The sequence below is a fragment of the Brassica napus genome, chromosome C1 (assembly GCF_020379485.1).
Source record: "Brassica napus cultivar Da-Ae chromosome C1, Da-Ae, whole genome shotgun sequence".
NCBI lineage: Eukaryota > Viridiplantae > Streptophyta > Magnoliopsida > Brassicales > Brassicaceae > Brassica > Brassica napus.
This window is the reverse complement of record NC_063444.1, coordinates 36,359,912-36,379,851: the sequence shown is the minus strand read 5'-3', so window position 1 is coordinate 36,379,851 and position 19,940 is coordinate 36,359,912. Positions and strand designations below refer to the sequence as shown.

The 19,940-nt window shown below is 32.8% G+C and overlaps 3 protein-coding genes across 3 annotated transcripts; all 3 read left to right on the top strand.

Moving 5' to 3' along the window:
• The first annotated feature begins 6,318 nt into the window (after positions 1 to 6,318).
• On the top strand, positions 6,319 to 7,843 carry LOC106422872 (protein LIGHT-DEPENDENT SHORT HYPOCOTYLS 4-like). The gene is made up of 2 exons (XM_013863659.3): positions 6,319 to 6,828; positions 7,302 to 7,843. Exons 1-2 carry the CDS (start codon positions 6,547 to 6,549, stop codon positions 7,605 to 7,607), a joined length of 588 nt encoding a protein of 195 aa, XP_013719113.2. The 5' UTR covers positions 6,319 to 6,546; the 3' UTR covers positions 7,608 to 7,843.
• A 218-nt stretch (positions 7,844 to 8,061) lies between these two features.
• LOC111198366 lies at positions 8,062 to 11,223 on the top strand. Its single transcript, XM_022700462.2, has 4 exons — positions 8,062 to 8,346; positions 9,092 to 9,168; positions 9,245 to 9,547; positions 9,637 to 11,223. Exons 2-4 carry the CDS (start codon positions 9,094 to 9,096, stop codon positions 9,664 to 9,666), a joined length of 408 nt encoding a protein of 135 aa, XP_022556183.2. The 5' UTR covers positions 8,062 to 8,346; positions 9,092 to 9,093; the 3' UTR covers positions 9,667 to 11,223.
• A 1,389-nt stretch (positions 11,224 to 12,612) lies between these two features.
• LOC125580965 lies at positions 12,613 to 14,722 on the top strand. Its single transcript, XM_048746295.1, has 2 exons — positions 12,613 to 13,508; positions 13,601 to 14,722. The coding sequence occupies exons 1-2, from the start codon at positions 13,275 to 13,277 to the stop codon at positions 14,513 to 14,515; spliced, it is 1,149 nt and encodes a 382-aa protein (XP_048602252.1). The 5' UTR covers positions 12,613 to 13,274; the 3' UTR covers positions 14,516 to 14,722.
• Positions 14,723 to 19,940: the final 5,218 nt, after the last annotated feature.

Here is a 19,940-nt window from a genome sequence, read left to right as displayed (position 1 = left end):
CAATGCTATAGTTGTGATGATTTCCATGTGAATTTAGGTCAATCTGAATCCAACTCAATATAGATCTTCATTACTCCCCTCTCGTTTTCTCGATGAAAACATTTTAATCAGAAAGATCATATGGATTTTCTAGAGATTAGTGTGGTTGTCTGAAGTTTGATTCAAAATTTACATCAACTAGAATAAATAATTAATCGTTGAAGTTCGATTATTTATGTTTAACATTTGTGATTTGTTCATGTGTATATTTTATAATCTCAAACGATAAATGTTGTTTTAATTATTATAACAACTTACTAATAGTTTAATTGATAGTTTTTAAGTTTATTAGGTCAACGATCTATTTTTTCACAAAAACTATCATATTGCATCAGATAACTCTGGAAGAATGACCTCATTCCATATGTTCCCGAAAATAAAATTTAAGATATGTTTCCCCATGAATTAAAAGTTCAAGACTAATATCCCCACAAAATTAAAATTAAAAATCTCAAAACCCAGAGATCATAATTATAGTTGGTTTACTGATTTTAAATTTAACCGTAAACCATATCAAATTGGAACAAACCGAACTAAAATCCAATTAAGATCCAAATTCATTTACTAAAACCATAAACCGCTGGATTAATATCCAGACCTGATTAATTCCCTAAAATTTACCATTTTCATCTGTTAGGATAAGTATGTATTTAAGTTGAGATAAACATGTAATATATTAGAGATAAATACTCTAATTATAAGTCGGTAGATAGATGATTATGTAAAGTTGTATATAAGTCAAGCTTGAGACTCACGATCAATACACATAAAATATTCAGTACTTGCAAACTTATCATGGTATCAGAGCAATAGATCCAACCAAAAATGATCGTTGCTTGTTTTTCATTGATTATTTCGGTTCTAATTCTTGCACTTAGAAAAAACATGGAGGATGAGAAGGGTATTGTTACCTGCGTGTCCGGAGATAAGGGTGCGAGCTCACCTTATTCAATTTTTTTGTCGGATAATCATGGAGCTTTGATTACTTCGGTTCAGTTAAAAGTGACAATTACACTGAGTGGGCAACGGAGATGATGAACGCTCTCCAAGCTAAGAGAAAAACCGGCTTCATTTATGGTACTTTGAAGAAGCCGCCAGAGGGACATGCTGATCTAGAGACTTGGCTCAGTGTGAATTCCATGATCGTGGGATGGTTGCGAACATCTATCGAGCCACGAGTTAGATCATCTGTGACGTTCATAACGGATGCTCACAAGCTTTGGGAAAATTTCAAAGAGAGATTCTCGGTAGGTAATAAGGTGAGGGTGCAACAGCTGATGTCCAAACTGACTTCATGCAGGCAAGATGGACAAGCAGTGATTGACTATTACGGTCGTCTAACAAAGATGTGGGAAGAATTGCAAACGTATAGGCCTACATCGGCTTGTACATGCGATGCAGCTACCGTGTACGAGAAGGAAAGAGAAGATGAGAGAATTCATAAATTTGTGATGGGGCGGGATGAGTCCATGTTGGACATGTTGTCACGGCGATCATAGAAGCTGATGTCCTACCAGATATAGGAAAAGTCTACAACAAGATTGTGCATGAAGAAGATTGTCTAAACTCTACGAAAATTCGTGAACAACAGCAGGAGGCTGTAGGGTTTACAACTAGACATGAAGGAAATAATGGTGACTTAAGTGTAGGACGTGGAGGTTCACATGATGACTTCACCTCACAAGCGTGTCGAACAAAGGACAAGATCGAACTTGTTCGAATTGTGGTAGAACGGGTCATGAAAAGTCTGCATGCTGGCAGCTAATTGGGTACCCGGAGTGGTTAACCGAAAGAGGAGGAAGAGGAACTCGTGGTACATCAAGAGGAGGAGGTGGTCGCGGTAACAGTTCATCTTGGGGAAGAGGACAATCTAATGTGGCCTTTGCGACCACATCAAATCCAGTTGGATTTACACCTCCCGAGCTAACTCCAGAACAGTGGAGAGCGATCACTCAAATCATCAACAACAAATCAAACTCTTCCGATAAGTTGTCCGGTAAGGATACGGGTGATGTGATTATTGATACAGGCGCATCACATCATATGACGGGGGATATCAACCTACTCATTGATCTCGAAGATATATCTCCATGTAAAGTTGAGTTTGCTGATGGAAGCACCACATCTTCAAAGAAAGTGGGTGTGTTGCCTTGTTTGATCGTATCTCATTATACGATGTGTTATATGTTCCAGATTTGAATTTCTCTTTGATCTCAGTATCTAAGTTACTCAAGCTTTCAAACTGTTTCGCATTTTCACTGACACTATATGTGTTTTGCAAGACCGTTTGCAGGACCGGTGTTCGAGGACACTGATTGGAGCAGGTGAAGAACGTGATGGGTGTACTATTTTACGGATGTCAGAGCTGTACGTGTTAACAAAACTGTGAAATTTGAAGATTCAGTGTTGTGGCATCGTCGGTTGGGGCATCCAGGGTTTTCAGCTTTGTTATCGTTGTCTTTATTTTCTGGTGTTGGTGTTTCTGAAAGTTTACATTCATGTGTGGTCTGTTTCCAAGCTAAGCAAACTAGAGACCAGTTTTCTGAAAGTTCAAATAAAACTACTGATTATTTTGAGTTGATTCACATTGATGTGTGGGGACCATATTGTGTTTAAGCTTCGAATGGAGCATCTTATTTTTTCACTGTCGTGGATAACTTCTCACGAACTGTGTGGACGTTCTTGTTACTTGAGAAGTCGCAAGTAAAGAAAGTAGTAGGGAATTTTTGTGCTTATGATGATACCCAGTTTGGGAAGACAATAAAGAAAGTAAGCAGCGACAACGGCACCGAGTTCATGTGTTTGTCGTCGTTTTTCAAAAACAAAGGGGTAGTTCATCAGAGTTCATGTGTATGAGCGCCGCAACAAAACGGTATTGTGGAGAGAAAGCACTGTCACTTGTTAAATGTTGTGCGATCGTTGCTCTTTTAGGCAAGTATGTCGATCAATTTTTGGGAGAAGATGTTCTTGCAGCAGCACACGTTATAAATATCACTCCAACCAAAGTTCTTACCGGGAAGTGCGCTCACAAGTTGTTGTTTGGATCAGTTCCCTTGTACTCTGATCTGCGAGTTTTTGGATCACTTTGTTTTCCTCATAAACAGTTGCGAGACAAGAAGAAATTTGCATCTCGGAGTAGGAGATGTGTATTCGTGGGACACACCTTTGGAAAGAAGGGATGGCAGTTATATGACTTAGAGAAGAACGAGTTTTTTGTGTCTCGTGACGTGATCTTCAAGGAAAATAAATTTCCGTTTTCAAACTGTCCATCTGAAGTATCTCCGACTCCCGTCATTAGAGAAAACTTTGAGGATGTCTTCTTGACGAATGAAATAGTGGGTATTGGAAACAGGGGGAGTAATGATGATGTAGGAGAATCAACGCCACAAGTTCCAAGCGTTGAGCATGTCTCTCAAGACTCTGCAATAATTGAAATTGGACCTAAAGTAGGAGGAGAAAGGACTGAGACACCAGCAGAGACACCAGTGGTTGTTAACCCTGATAATACAGCAGAAATAGAGGTAGCTTTGGGTTTACTCATTTGTTTCATCCCTACAAAAGACATGTTCACGTTTCTCCTCAACACCGGTTCTCTCGACGTAGTTTATGTTTCCAATTGCAGGGGAGTATCCAAAACCGTACGGCTGTGAGAAACTTTTATCTCTCAAAGAACAATTTCAATGGAAGTTGCCGGAAAGGATCAATGCTCTGCAACTTATCAAAATTGCAGATGCTTTCTGAAAATCAAAATTCTGAATAAATTTCTAACAACAATTTGAGGGCTCGTCCTCTGTTTGATTTGGAAATTACAAACAAATGCGTAATTTGAATGATGGTTTTACGGGTCGGGTACTAAGTTTGGGCAAATACTTAGTTTGAAACTGTTTTTTTCTGGTTCAATTTTGGGTTTAGTAGTTTGCTCACAAGTTATATTAAACCAAGATATATGGGGAAATAAATCTTAAACTTTTTTTTCGGAAATAAATAGAATGAGGTTACATACTTCAGGACATATATGATGCTATATGATAGTTCTCGTGGAAAAAATTCATTCCAAGTCTGACAATTTGATACTTTGTTGAATGCATGGAACTTAAAAATAATTGAGTCATCTATTTGACAACTAATATTATTAATTAATAAGAGAAAGTTGTAGGGATATATTTCTAAATTAATTAAATTCCTAAATAATTAAAATACTACAATTTAACATCTTAATAGCATTTCAATATGCACTAGATCTCGACCCCGCGCAACCGCACGGGTTTTTGTTTTCATTTATTTATATATAAATATTTTGTTTTCAATTCTAAATTGGTATATATTATAATATATATATATATATATAGATTGTTTCAAACTTTCACATGTATTTGTATCTTCGTATATATATATATTTTTGGATTATTATTTCATTATTAAAATCGTAACTATATATATAAAGATTAGTAAAATATTTTTTTATTGTCATATTCAAAGATATTGTAACATTTCACAAATTATAAAGTTTTTAAAAAATTAAACTTTTCGCTTCATAGATTTATATTATCGAGTAAATAATTAAACATTTAGGTTTTGTTTAATTTTTAAAATAAACTATATAGTTTAAAATTTGTTTTCATTGGTTTAAGGTAGTAAAGATTAATCATTGTTAGATAATATTATTTTTGTTATTTAAAAAAAAATCTTTCTAATTCTAAAAGTTAACATCAACAAATATTTAAATATTTAGCATATAGATGTATAGTATTACAACATTAAATTATATTTATTTAATTTATACTATCTATAAATCCAATGGATAATATATTATTTAAATCCAATTATTGACAGTCCAATTAAAATTTCTGGTAGGTCTAAAATTTAAACTATAAGATTAAATATTAAATATAACACATGACTTTTTTAGGAATAGGTCATTAGGTCCATTTTTTAGAAAATCACACATGAATCAAGGTTGTGACTTCTCTTTTAATATATAAGATTAATTACACCATCCATACAACCCCTTTAAGCTTTAACCTTTCAACCACCAAAACTAAAAATACTCGAACCTGATCTAAAGTGTAAACAGATTCTATAGTCCTATTCCAAATACATGACCCGAACCCGAACGGGTATCAGAACACCACCTCTGCAGACAATAATAAGAATTTTTTACATCTAGAGACACTTTCTCACATTCAAATTACACTACAAGACACTTATCACTTGAGACACACTTTCTTTTGTCAAAAAGACTCTTATGACCCTAAACTAAAGAGAATCTCTCTCCTCTTCTTATTTCATTTTATTATTTTTCTTATTCTACTCTATGTATTTATTTACTTTTATCTCAAGTTCTAAAATATATTAAACAAAAATAATTGTCATAATAAACTATATATAAAATTCTCTATCTTTTAAGATCCATGTTCATATATATATTATATATATTAATGTCTAAACAAAATGTGGACGTGGAGACGAAAGCGTGGATTTATAAATTAGTTATGAACATGAACATCTTAACAGAATTATAAACTAGTTGTGGACATGGACAATATTCATTCAATTTCATTCATCATCTCGGGATCTAAATTCAATTCTAATCAAAATTACATCCATCCACATCATGACAAAGCGCAAATTCCTTAGATCAGAAATCTCTGACATGCAAGATCTATTACTCTCCGACAAAAGGTAAACGATTTTTCGATTTTTCTCTCCGCTCATACTCACAATATCATCTCTTTCTCATCTTGATTGAAGTTTAACTGCATATAATTTATCAATTGAGCTGAAGAAGCCAAATGTTTGTATTGGAGATAACAGAGTCTGTGTCCACGTTTTATGGTATAATTTTAGTAACATGAGTCCATGTCCACGTATTGTTGTATAGTTTTATGGAATCAAAACAGAGAGTTTGTCAATTTATCTACTATAAACACATTAACATCACATATCCACACATTACTCATCACTCATCCACACATCACCCGTCCACAAATCACCCAACCACACATCACTTGTCCACAAATCACCCATCCACAACTGTCCTTTCCATTAAGGGCAAAATTGTCCACAATCTGTTGCTGGTTCACAACAAAGTGTGTCACATGTAAGAAGTGTCTCTAGGTGTAATAAAAAGTCAAAAAGTGTCTCTTATTGTAATCAACTCCAATAATAATTGATTAAAGAGATGTATATGTAATATGAGTAGTAGTGGTAGTAGTAGTAGTGTTTAACTCAATCTATATAGTCAAAATACAAGCTTGCATTATTATGAATCCACTGTTATGAATCAAGCAGAACAATTACTGAGAAAATATTTAGAGCATGAATACATCCAACCCACTCTCTATAGTAATGACTACGATACCCTCTCTCCTTTCTTTTCTCCACCATCTTCCCTTATCAACTCAAGGCTCATAAAACTATTCTCATCTTCATCATAACCTAAAACAAATATCACAAAGTGTGAACCAAAGTAAAACAAAACCTTAGTGTATATCAGATCTCGATATTATGGATCCAATCCATGGCTTTATTGGCACAACAAACATCTCACACAGCACAAACATTATGATCGCCGCCGCAGCAGTCACTACCTCATCCTCCTCCTCCTCGTCTTCTTCAGGCGGATCGGCGACGACCCAGCTGAGTAGGTATGAGAATCAGAAGAGAAGAGATTGGAACACATTTGGACAGTATCTACGCAACCACCGTCCCCCACTTTCTCTCTCCCGTTGCAGTGGTGCTCATGTTCTTGAGTTTCTCAGGTATCTCGACCAATTTGGCAAGACCAAGGTATACATAGATAACATATTCACGTATGTATCTCTCACATAAAAGTACTATTTGCGATTGTGTTCATCCACTGAAGACATAGATCCCAGTTATGAAACCCTATGTGTCTGAATTGGGTTTCTTTGACCTATTAAACAGTTGTATTATTGTTCAATTGAATTCTTGTTGACATTTGGAGATATTATTATCATCACCGACAATTATTTTTCAACAGGATTATTAATCTTATTTGTTTCAACGGTTATTGTTATAAACAAATAATTGCAATATATATATGTTGTGTTCTAGGAATATTATTTTTCCTTTGATGGTTGTATGCATAATGTTAATCATTATTATTCTATATATAATTCTTCTCTATGATGGTTGTATATATATTCAAAATGTAAATAAATTATATAATCTATGATGACTTTTCCTCTACCCGTTATGTATTGAAAATGCTGATACTAAACGCTAATTTGATCTTGTAGGTTCACACACAACTGTGTCCGTTCTTTGGACACCCAAATCCACCAGCACCATGTACCTGTCCACTACGGCAAGCATGGGGCAGCCTCGACGCACTCATTGGCAGGCTTCGAGCCGCTTTTGAAGAGAACGGTGGTTCACCTGAGACTAACCCTTTCGGTGCACGAGCCGTTCGTCTCTACCTAAGGGAAGTGCGTGACTCGCAGGCTAAAGCGCGTGGGATCAGCTATGAAAAGAAGAAGCGGAAGCGTCCTCCTCCGACGCCCTTACCACCGCCTCACTCGGTGATTTCCAGTAGCCCTAATTAGCAATAAGTCATATCAATAAGATGTTTCAGTCAACTACGTTTGTCAGTGACGAACATGCACATGCACGACTTATCTAAAAGTTGCATGCCAGTCTTCCTATTCCTTTTATTTGGAAACCTAAAGAATTTTATGTTGTACTGAATAAACTTGTTTTTTTCTTTTTGGACTCCCATAAACATGTATTACTATATTTCCAATACATGCAACATTATTATACTCAATGGTTTATAATTTTTTTTCAATCGTTTATATTTTTTTCAATGGTTTATATTTTATTTTCCACTAAATGAATTCTGATGAAGAATCCTATCATCTGAAAACTTTACCTCCATAAACATGCACATAGAGTTTGAATGGGGAGAGGATAAAAGACGGTTCCTCCACCCTTAGTGGATGCCCCACTTGTGCATTCACATCACAAAACTGTTGAAAATAAATAATGAAAAGTGGGTGCTCCACTTGTGTTCAGAAATACGTTGAATTGCATTGCAAAAAAAGAAGAACTGCTTTTACTTGAAGATAGGAGTGGAACAAGTGGGTGGACACACAATTCAATAAGGATAAAACAATTTTAATTTTAGAAATATCAATTTTGTTTGACTATAAATAGCATGCATATGATACAATCTCTTTACAAAAAAACTTCATCTTTCTCTCTTTAAAATTTTCTTTCTTTGTTATTTGTAAAACGTGTTCTAAAACGTGTTTTTCAGCATTCTCCTTTCCACTATTTATTAAGGTACATTCATGTATATGTTTATAATTTATGGTAATTAAAATGAATTTAGTTAATTAATATTATATAGTTATTTTGTAATTAGGTTAAACTAATTTTAGCAACATACTACTTTGAGTTTACTTAATACAATATAAACTTATAATAATAATATTTATACTAGTAAATAAAATAATTGCACAGATTTGATGCATTACATATAATTTTAATTGAATCTAATTATAAAAAGAACAAGAATAACTTTATTTGTAACTTAAATATATAACAAAAAACTAAAATTATATATAGTTTATTTGTTATTCATTATATACAAATTTTATAGTTTAAATATAAATGTAATAAATATACCTATTTTATTAAAACAAATGTGATATTTATAGTTATAAATATTTACATGAGCATGAGTATCCATATATTACATATAAGATATACCATTTTCTAAATTAATAAGATTTTATATAATTTCAGTATCTAGAATATTATATATATATATATGTATGTTCCCTTACGTAAGAACATGAACATGGGAAATAAAATTTTACACATGCATATCTAAACTAAAAACTAAATATATACAACAAAAATTATTTGAAGAAAATATATGCAAATATTGTGATAATTTGAAAAAATATATGCAAATATTGTGACATATAAAAGTACTGCTTAAATCAGTATTTAGTTTTAATATAAATCATTCAGAATATTCATTTTATTTATATAAGATATATTTTTTAAATTTTAATTGCAGGAATGTCTAACCGGAGACAAAATGCAAATTCTTCTACGCATGGTGATACAAATCTTCCTACCGAAACAGCATTGCGGGTAAAGTATTTTATATTTATTTATGTAATATTGTCATAATTACGTAATAATATTTAAACTTTTAAAATGTTTGTAGAAAGGAGCTAATTTCGAATGGACTCCTAGTAGTCTTTATCGATTGCTTGAGTTATATGATGAAGCTGTTAAAATGAACAATTATCGTATAAAAGACCCTACATCTTTTGCCAAACAGTTTATGGTTGAAAAATTTAACGAAGAGTTCGGTTTAGATATAAACTATAAGTTTTTCAAAGAAAAACTCGATACCTTGAAAAAGAAGTACAAGAAGTATCGAGAGCTTCTAACTTCAACTGGTATCTTGGTTGATCCTATTACTTCTGAGATTGATGCATCTGACTCATGGTGGAAAGATCGTGAAGTAAGCACTCATTTTTTATACTGAAAATTTATTTACCATATATAAGTATAAAATATTTTAAAATATTCCTTTTTTATTTATTTTAATAGGCATGTAAGATTGTACATGCATTTAGATGAAAACCGCCACACGGGTGGGAAATCATGGAACGTTGTTTCAAATTATACAATGTCCAATCACAATCCCAATATTTTGTCAACCAAAGAAGAGAAGAAATGATGAATCAAAGCGCCACTAATAATGAAGATCAGTTGTACCAAGAAACCTTTGGTGGTGAAATGTCAGACAATGAAGAGCCAGAGATGCAAGAAAATGAAGAAGTGTATCGTGTTAATATAAATAATGACACACGTCCTTCCAATGAGTTCACTCGTACCCATCTGCGTCATAGTTCTGCAGCGGGTGATCCGATTCAAATTCCTGGTTCAAGAGTTCAACAACAAGGCAGAGGAAGACGAGGAAGTTCTTCACAAAGATCATCGATACCTTCACGAGTTATACATGGAAGTGGTTCAAGAGGAAGTAAAAAAAGATAGTCATTTGAGACCACCCTCACAGATACAATGACTGGATTTAGGGAGTTTCAACGTCAAAATTTACAACAACTACGCCAAAATCCGTTTGACCAAGACGACTATGACAATTTTGATGCGACTGTGAAGATATTTGAATCGATGGAGCTACCGAATGACACAAAATTCTATTGGGCGTGCATTAACGAATTTAGAGAAGATGCATTCTGGCGAAAGTATTTTATTGATAGAGCTGAAAGTACTTTCGAAGAGAAGATACAATTTCTACAAGCATAATAGAATTATGTTTTACTTTTAATTCAATGTAATTTTGTTATATTCAAGTTATATTTTGAATAAGAATTTATATTCAAATTATAAGTTAAAAATATAATAGAATTATGTTTTACTTTTAATTCAATGTAATTTTGTTCTATTAGAGGTACAAAACATAATATAAATTATGTTTCTAATTCCATCTAACAGTTTTATTAATGAATGAAAACACTGTATAAGCTTGTTGTAAAAGAAAAGACTATATAAATTTTATTTCCCATAGTGTATCATAATTCTATTAAATAATTAAGTTTATCAGATCCTATATTTTGATTTTTTCATTTATAAAGTATTTTTAAAAATAAGTTCTTTCAATAATGAAAATAAGTAGTATTATAAAATTTATGTAAATTAATTTAAATTTAAACAGTACTTTGAACCACTTTTTATCCATTTTCACCATTCATACATAAGTTTAGAATCGCTACATCCGCTAGATCCGCACTTGAACCGCTAGATCCGCTTGAACCATTCTTGTTCCGCTCGATCCACTTGATTTGATCCGCTAGATCCGCAACGCTTGATCCGCTTTTCCCATTCGAAACCTATATGAGTAATGCACACACATGTATTCAGTTATACAAAGTACCGAAGTTTTCTGTGACATTAAATTTTCTTTATTTCTCTCTAGAAACGGACCCAAAATCCCAAATGCATTAATAGTAATATATTGAGTACTATTAGTTTCATTTTTGTTTATCATCTTCTCCGGTGTATAATCGGCCCCTCTCTATTGGTCGAACCAGCTACTATTAAAAATTTGGGATGATATAAGTCGAATATTATTGTAGTTTGATAAGACGTGACAAAAGAAAATTTGCAGAATCAAATGGCAATTCGTGTCTTTTCACGCTCTGTGTATGCCTTCCTTCGTAACGTCCTAATTTGGTAGGAAATTGGCAAATCATTCAGTTTCTCTGTCCTTGTTACAATAGTCTTTTTTTCTTTACTATTAATTTTTAAATCATTATTGTATGATTGTATCGGTAAATTCTTGATCTCATTTAGCATTGAGTGTCGGGATAAACGCAGGAGAAAATTGCATGCAGATTGCTCTATAACTGAAGTCCAATCAAAAAAAAATTGTAGAACAAATTATAATAATAAAAAATACATACCTCTACATGCAGAAGAAGATATGTGATAAAAAGGCTGTCCTGTACAAAATAAGAAAAAGACGTTGGGGGAGAGCAGTGGGCCAATGCATGTGATTGTTACTTTCTTTTTTTATTTCTTTTATTTCCTTGTTTTGTCTATAAATCCTACAACTATCTCATTTCATTCTTTCACGAATCAAACAATCCTCTCTACAAGTAAGTTTTTTTTTTAAATTTTTCGTTTTATATGAAAATTTATGATGAATTTGTGTATTGTGTTTAACTAGTTTTTCCTATTTTTCAGGTTGTGTCATCCATTTATATCCACTAAAACAATTAAGAAATCAAGGTATATTTTCATTTTGTTTCTTTAATGAGTTATGAAAATTTAAATTTGTTTAAAAATAAGTTAAAATTCATATTTCATATTGTCTCATACACTTATATCCATAAAAACAATCAAAAATTAAGCTACAATTTTATTTTGATAATTTTAATTTGTTAAAAATAAGTCAAAATGTATACTCAATAATACTTAGAAATGAATTAACTAATTCTTTAAAAAATATATGATACAATTTGCATTCATTTTAATCATCTACTTATATTAAATATTTATTAGTTTAATGAATTTATTCATGTTATTGATATTTCATGTATTCTCGTTTAATATATTTATATATTAAAATAATTATTGATATAATTAATTAATATTTTGAAACTATGAAATAATAATTTTTTTTCATTTTAAATGTACACACATGCATGCGTTTTAATCTTGTGTTTAATTAATTTTTTTTTTTCAGTAGTTAGCATGCGTTTCTTCTGCAACCACTGATTATAGTTTAAGATATTATTAATTTTGTGTAAGTTCATTGTTGTAAAAGCGTATAGTAGGCGTGATTGTTTTTTAATTTATGTTACCAAATATATATTTACGTTATTCAGTTTGTTCATTTAATACATATGTCTCTATAAAAAGGAAAACACGTTGACCTTCACTACATGAAATTAGAAGAACACAAATGTATTTTTGGCAAAAAAAACAATAACTTGCTAGAACTATAATTTAATTATTTGTAGTTATTGACGGACTCGATACACAGTTGATATGATTTATTTCTATATATAGTTCCATCTACTTTATGTTTAAAATTTGTTATCAGAAAATACAAGTAAACTAATTATATTACCAGTTGTTTTATTTTTTCAAGTTGTCTTCTATATCTATATTTATTATAATAATTGAAAACTTATGATACATAATTTGTTTTCCTTAGTGAATTATAAAAACATTAATATGTATACAAAACTTGAAATTTATGCTGGATAATATTATGTTAGACTTACTTAGTTTCTACAAATATATTATAACAGAAACATGATTTATATCTTGTATTTAATTCAAATGTATTTTTACTAGTTGAATATTTTTATATCTTATCTAATAGAGCTCATTAAAGTTATTTTTTTAATTATTCATATAAATAACATAACAGTTTATAATAAAAATTTGATTATGTAAGAAAACTAATATCATTTTCAACTGTGTAGATATGGCGTCTAACCGTGGACAAAACGTGAACTCCAGTACACGTCATACAGAAACATCAACACGGGTAAAATATTTACTATTATATTTAAAATTTAAAATTAGTAGTTTTGTTAGAAATTAGTGAATAATATATTTTTATTTTTTAAAAATTTTAGAGTGAAGAATATTTGAAATGGGATCATAGACGAGAACGAATATTTATTGAGTTATACGACCAAGCACTTGCTATGAATTATTATCGTCTAAAAGACCCGTCACCACTTGGTAAAGATTTTATAGTTGACAAGTTCAACCAAGAATTTAATCTTGATATAAACTATAAGTTCTTCAGAGAAAAACTTGATCAAATGAAAAGAAAGTACAAGAAGTATACGGGGCTTATGCAAAACTCTACGGGTATCTCAGTTGATCCGGTTACATCTGTAATTTCTGCATCTGATTCGTGGTGGAAAGATCGTGAAGTAAGTAATTTTAATCTTTACCACACCCAAAATATACTAAATATATTTTAATATATATTTTTATAACACAAAATACAAAACTTTGTTGATAGGTTTGTAGGATTATAAAATCATTTAAGCGAAAACCACCAGAGTTTTGGGATATTATGCAACGGTGTTTTAAATTATATGATGTCTGTTCGCAATCTCAATACTCTGTGAACCAAAGAAGAGAAGAGATGATGAACGAGGGCCTAGCTAATGATGAAAGTCATATGGATTCAGAAACATTTGCTGATGATATGCCACAAACTCAAGTTCCAGAGACACAAGAAAGTGAAGAGGTGTATCGTGTTAACATTAGTGATCAAACACGACCTTCTAGTGAGTTTAGTCGTGAACCCATCCGCCAAGGTTCTCCACCTGAGCTTTCGTTTCAGAATAATGCTTCCAGAGGTCAACAACAAGGAAGAACAAGACGTGAAAGTGGTGCAACTAGAGTTGGTGGAAGTTCACGAGCCCCTGCAAGGACCAGTTCACGAGGAAGTCGGAAAAAACAATCTTTTCAGACAACTCTAACAGATACGATGGATGGTTTTAGAGAATTTCAACGCCAAAGTTTACAACAACTGCGTCCAGATTTTTTCGATCAAGATAATTACGATGAATGCGAAAGGGCTATCAAGATATTTGAATCGATGGAAGTTCCAAAGAATACTGAATTTTATTGGGCATGCATTCAAGCATTCAAAGATGACAGATTTTGGCGAAAGTATTTCATTGATAGACCTGACAACAGTATTGAAGATAAGCTACAGTTTTTGCAAGCTCTAACTGGATATACACGAGACAGCGAGTTTGTTGGAAAGCGGTTAGCCTCGGGTCAGAATTCTGGAAACCCAAATTTAAGTGGTAATTTTTCTGGTAGTCCATCTTCCGGTGGAAATAATTCATGGGGTCGAACTTCAGGTGAACCATTGGGCAACGTTTCTCAGCAATGGGGTACACCTCCAAATGCTCCGCAATAGGGTTCATCATCAAATGTTCCACAATGGGGTACACCTCCAAATGCTCCGCAATGGGGTTCATCATCAAATGTTCCACAATGGGGTACACCTCCAAATGCTCCACAATGGGGTTCATCATCAAATGGTTCACAATGGGGTTCATCATCAAATGTTCCATGGGGTACACCTCCAAATTCTCAGCAATGGGGCTCATCACCAAATGTTCCACAGTAGGGTACACCTCCAAATGCTCAGCAATGAGGTTCATCATCAAATGTTCAACAATGGGGTTCATCATCAAATCTTCCACAATGGGGTACACCTCCAAATGCTCAACGTGGATTTTCAGTGGGACAGAAGCTGAAACAAATATGAATAATCAACAAAGAGATTCTCTGGAAGCAGAAGGTCGCATCTCAGCTAACCTTCATATGAGAGTATCACAAGAATTCAGTTTCACAAATTATTCTTCAGAAGCGCAAATTCCAAGATCCCGCAGAAGAGGAAGATTATTCAATATCTGGGGAAAGAAACAAGGACCAAATTTAAATGAAAGTCATCAAAGTGAATCTGAGGATGAAGATTAGTTTCGTATTGTTTGCTATTAATAATTATGTTATGTTTCATTTTATGTTTTCGTCATATCTATTAAGTATTATAAAGAACTTCTCAATTTGATTTTAGTTATTTTTTGTGCTTAAAAGTTTATTTAATATTTAATGAGTTTTTAAAACTCTTATTTAAATCTTACCTCATGTTTTTAAAATTGCAGGCATTTCGTATATGTCAGTTACGAGCACATGGTGTTCAAAATCTAAATTATGAAGAGCGAATTGAGTTGTGGAATTTGGAAAATGAGCAGTTTGAAGAGTTAATCATTCAACCATCATTAAGTTATTACAATCGATATTTTGAAAGAAGACCAGCTCAAACTGATGGTGGTTTGGGATGGAGAAATATTTGGGATCGATTACAAGAAGATAATGCTGCTTGTCTTCAGCTATTACGAATGTCCCTTGGCGCGTTTTGCACATTGTGTGAGAAATTGCAGACGGCTTATGGCTTACAATCAACATTAAATGTAAGCATTGAAGAGAGTGTGGTCATGTTTCTAACGATATGTGGGCATAACGAAGTTCAAAGAAATGTTGGATTACGATTTGGACGAACGCAAGAGACAGTGAAGCGAAATTTTTTTGAAGTGCTTCGAGCGACTGAATTGTTTGCTTGTGACTATATCAAGACTCCAACAACACAAGAACTAAGACGGGTTCCAGAACGACTACTAATGGATGAGAGATATTGGCCTTATTTTAATGGTTTTGTTGGAGCTATGGATGGAGTTCATGTTTGCGTTAAAGTGAAGCCTGAAGTTCAAGGAATGTATTGGAATCGACACAATATTACATCGTTTAACATAAAGGCGATATGTGATTTGAATATGTTATTCACATATGTTTGGAATGGAGCACCAGGTTCATGTCATGATACAACAGTTCTCACAATGGCGCAAGACAATGATTCTAGTTTTCCTTTACCTCCAGTCGATAAGTACTATCTCGTTGACTCTGGCTATCCAAACAAACAAGGCTTTTTGGCTCCCTATAGGTCACAAAATGGGGTTGTGAGGTATCATATGTCACAGTTCGAAAGTGGTCCACCTCCGAGAAACAAACAAGAGTTATTTAATCGATATCATGCATCTTTGCGTTCTGTTATTGAGAGGACATTTGGAGTTTGGAAGAAGAAATGAAGGATTCTTTGTGAATTTCCGAGATATGATATGCATGTTCAGAAAAGAGTGGTAACAGCAACAATGGGATTACATAATTTTATTAGAATTTCAAATTTTTCTGATGAAGATTTTGCTGATACAATGACACATACAGAGATTCCGAATGCTACATCTACGGCTGAACAAAATGATATGGAAGAAGCGGAGACAGCACAAGGAAATTTCATGGCAAACGTTAGAGAAATGATTGCAAATACATTATGGGCAAATAAAAATGCTCCATGTTGATTTGTTTGTTGTAATTGTAATTTTTAATGTTTTAATTTTATTGTTATTTAATAAAAATAATAATTAGTTTTTATATAATAATTTGTAATTTTAAATATTTAATTTAATAAATTTGTTGTTTAGCTTTCAGTTAAATAAGCTAATTCGATAAATTAGTTAAACGAGTTTGATCTGCATTTGTTCTGCTTGATCTTCATTGTATATTTGATCTGCGTTTTTCTGATCTGCTTGCCATTCGTAGCCTTGGTTGCGTTTAGCATTAGATGCCTTTTTAATATAAAAAACACGATACTTTTTTTTTTTAGAGACACTAGGAAAATGAGATTATAACTATATGGACACTTTAACAAAAGGCAAACGAACTAGACAACTAGTGTTTCGATAGAAAGTGTTGATAGGTTTGTTCATCTTGTTCTATATGGAGTACATAGTTATTGAGATTTTTTTAAACTAAGTTTTTCATTAAAAATGATTTTTGTTCACCTAAATTCATTAATACTAACGCCCATTACGGCAAAAGCTTTAGCTTGTCGAGAACCATTGGGGTAATATAGGACGCATCAACATTTGGAGGAGGGTTTGATGTTTGGGGTTTCTTTGTTTTCTTTTTTTTTGCTAAGTAGGGTTTCTTTGTTTTCTTCTCTCTGGCATGGAATTTGGCTTCTTCACGCATACGTTCCACATCAATCTTGGTCACACCACCCTTGAACATTTCATTCGAATACACAGGGTTTTGATATATCAAAGCTAATAGATTGTCAAATTTTTTATTTGCTAACTCATCGGACCAAACCAGCGTGGACTCAACAATAGGTCGAGTAGGATCTAAGTTGATAACATTCTTTACATCACAACATGATGATAGAATAGCATTCACAGGGGCAGACCATTAGACAATTAGATTCCACATACCTTTACAAATGAGGTGAGTTATAATTAGTAAATAAATTTATCTATACACCTCTGCTTTTTTGCCTATGTTTCTCGCATGCCCATCATTGAGTGGCAACACTGTCAAGTTCAGACGAAGAGCATGTCTCCTAAACCACTTCAATCAACCATGGGACAGCTTCAACTAGTACTGCGATTTTTGTCCGAACCGAACAGATTTTTGGTTCGGTTCGGTTACGGTTTTGAGTTTGGTTTAGTTCGGTAGGATTTTAAAAATAATTTGGTTTTTGGTTCGGTTTGGTTTTCGATTTTCAAAGAAAACTAAAAAATTAAAAAAACCAAAAATAACCGAAAAACCGAACCGAATTTAACCGAAAAACGAAAAATAATCAAATTTAACCGAAAATATGTGATTTTTTAGAAAATTATACCAGAATTAACCGGAACCCAAAAATCGGTTATTTTCGGAAATAAAATTAAAAACCAAAATTAACCGATAACCTAACCGAACCGAAACTTAATTCGATTAATTTTGGAATTGGTTTTTCAAAATTTTGGTTAACCGAAAACCGAGGTTCAATTTGGTTTTGTCTAGGAAAACTAAAATCGCAGGCCTAGCTTCAACCATCACCAATTGGATGGTTAAGGCAAAACCCTTCACAATTATAGTGTTTTGTGATAATGTAATCTCGTCCCTCTCTTTAATAGTACTGATATGCGTACTGAATCCTAACCTACCCCACAGAAAAGAGAAGAACTCGACAAAATCTTCTATAGCTTTGGTGTGTTCCTTTACAATCTTCATTTTCAGACGGGTGGCATGTAAATTTAATCCGGATGTCTACATCTTTAACCATCTTTCGCCGCAACATTTTTTACAGCCGGATAAACCTTGAGAAGTTCTACTTTTCCAAAGAGAGTAGGCCAATAGGGTTTATTGGTGATGTTTTTTTTCATCTTCGACTTCGATTTAGTAGGAAATTTGCCGCATGGTAGAACAATCACAATCGCAAATTCTCGGAGTGAGAATCTAATAGGCTTACCAGCAAATCTAAACCAAGCTTCGTATTTTTTGTTGACTTTCAGGTGTCTTGAAATTAAGTACTTTGCGAATCTTCCGATAAAGCCGGTGTATCGGTTATTTCCAGAATCTTGCCAAATGAAGAGGCCATTGAGTGAGTTGAAGATAACATTGATTGTCCTAGAGAATTGGTATGACAGAAATCTGACTACGATGGGTTCTTCTCTAGGAGCAAACATCATGTCTGGTATCGGAGTGTGAGTTTCCGGTTTTGCTTGCTCAGTAAGCTGACAATACGAGAAGAAACCATCTTCAATGTGTTACGATTTTCTTAGACTCTTTCGTATAGCTAGAAAGTGGAAGGGTCGGATCTGAAAATAAAGAGGATCAATTTTTCAAAATAACCGAGTTCTTTCCGATAAAGATAGTTCTTGAGTTCATAGGTGACTATCTTGGCTTCATAATTGCATGTCGCATACAAGATTTGTCGTGCTCCATCATATGTCAGACCTAAAGTTTGTCGTCAGCAAGGATAAGCTCGGGTTTAGTTAATTTGCAAGTAACTTCCAACGCGTTTTTCATATACCTTAGTTTGAATGGAGATGCATGAGATATGCAGTCAACTAGCTATGCTGTTTGTTACGTATATTTTCTCCATTCAGCATATTAATTGCATAACAAAAATAAAAGATTAAAAAATAATAAAATTATATCTTAAACCACATTTAAACTGTATGAAATATATATTATATAACCAAATAATATAATAAAAATAATATGAGTTAAATTTCAAAACTTTAATTAATGTATATACGGTAAAATCAAATATGTTTTTTTTATTTTAGAAATATATTTAAAATAGAAAAATCTAAAAAGAAAACATTTATAAATTAATAATTTATAAAATTATTAATTTTATAAATTAATAAAACATCGTGGTTTTAATATTATTAATGTATAGAATTTTTATTGAATATGAGGTATACTAATGATTGAGATGTTGAATGTTTGTATGGAATCTAAAATAATTGTCGCAGGATATAGAAATCATTTTATTTTCAAATATCCATAGCCAACGAAATCATGTCGTAGAGAGAAAATTACATCTAGATAAAATGATTTGACGTCAAATATTAAAAACTTGTTTTTTTTGTCAACTTTTTTTTTCTTTTTGTTAACATTAAAATACTTGTATATGGATAAAATTTCCAAAACGATTTTCAACTCATTTTACTTGGTACGATCCTTAGGCTTCGAATGTTTGAAATCGTCCCGCACCGCACCGAAGTTAACAGTAACAAAAATCTCTGCATATACTATATATCTATACGTTTTTATAACTGTTAAAACCGCACCGCAGTTGAACCGCTTGTCCCGCCCCGCTTAAACCGCAGTTACCATTCAGAGCCTTAATGTTTTTACGAAATACCCTCATCGAAAAGTGGCTGCCTAGGCATTGTTCGGAGGTTGACCACGGTAAATATGTCCAAATCGGTATAGCAAGACGTTGA

What these genes read in the sequence shown, in the direction of transcription:
- LOC106422872 (XM_013863659.3), top strand. Translation starts at nt 6,547, where the DNA reads ATGGATCCAATCCATGGCTTTATTGGCACAACAAACATCTCACACAGC. An exon ending in ACCAATTTGGCAAGACCAAG is followed by an intron (nt 6,829 to 7,301) that starts GTATACATAGAT and finishes TTGATCTTGTAG; the next exon opens with GTTCACACACAACTGTGTCC.
- LOC111198366 (XM_022700462.2), top strand. Translation starts at nt 9,094, where the DNA reads ATGTCTAACCGGAGACAAAATGCAAATTCTTCTACGCATGGTGATACA. An exon ending in CTACCGAAACAGCATTGCGG is followed by an intron (nt 9,169 to 9,244) that starts GTAAAGTATTTT and finishes AAATGTTTGTAG; the next exon opens with AAAGGAGCTAATTTCGAATG. An exon ending in CATGGTGGAAAGATCGTGAA is followed by an intron (nt 9,548 to 9,636) that starts GTAAGCACTCAT and finishes TTATTTTAATAG; the next exon opens with GCATGTAAGATTGTACATGC.
- LOC125580965 (XM_048746295.1), top strand. Translation starts at nt 13,275, where the DNA reads ATGAATTATTATCGTCTAAAAGACCCGTCACCACTTGGTAAAGATTTT. An exon ending in CGTGGTGGAAAGATCGTGAA is followed by an intron (nt 13,509 to 13,600) that starts GTAAGTAATTTT and finishes CTTTGTTGATAG; the next exon opens with GTTTGTAGGATTATAAAATC.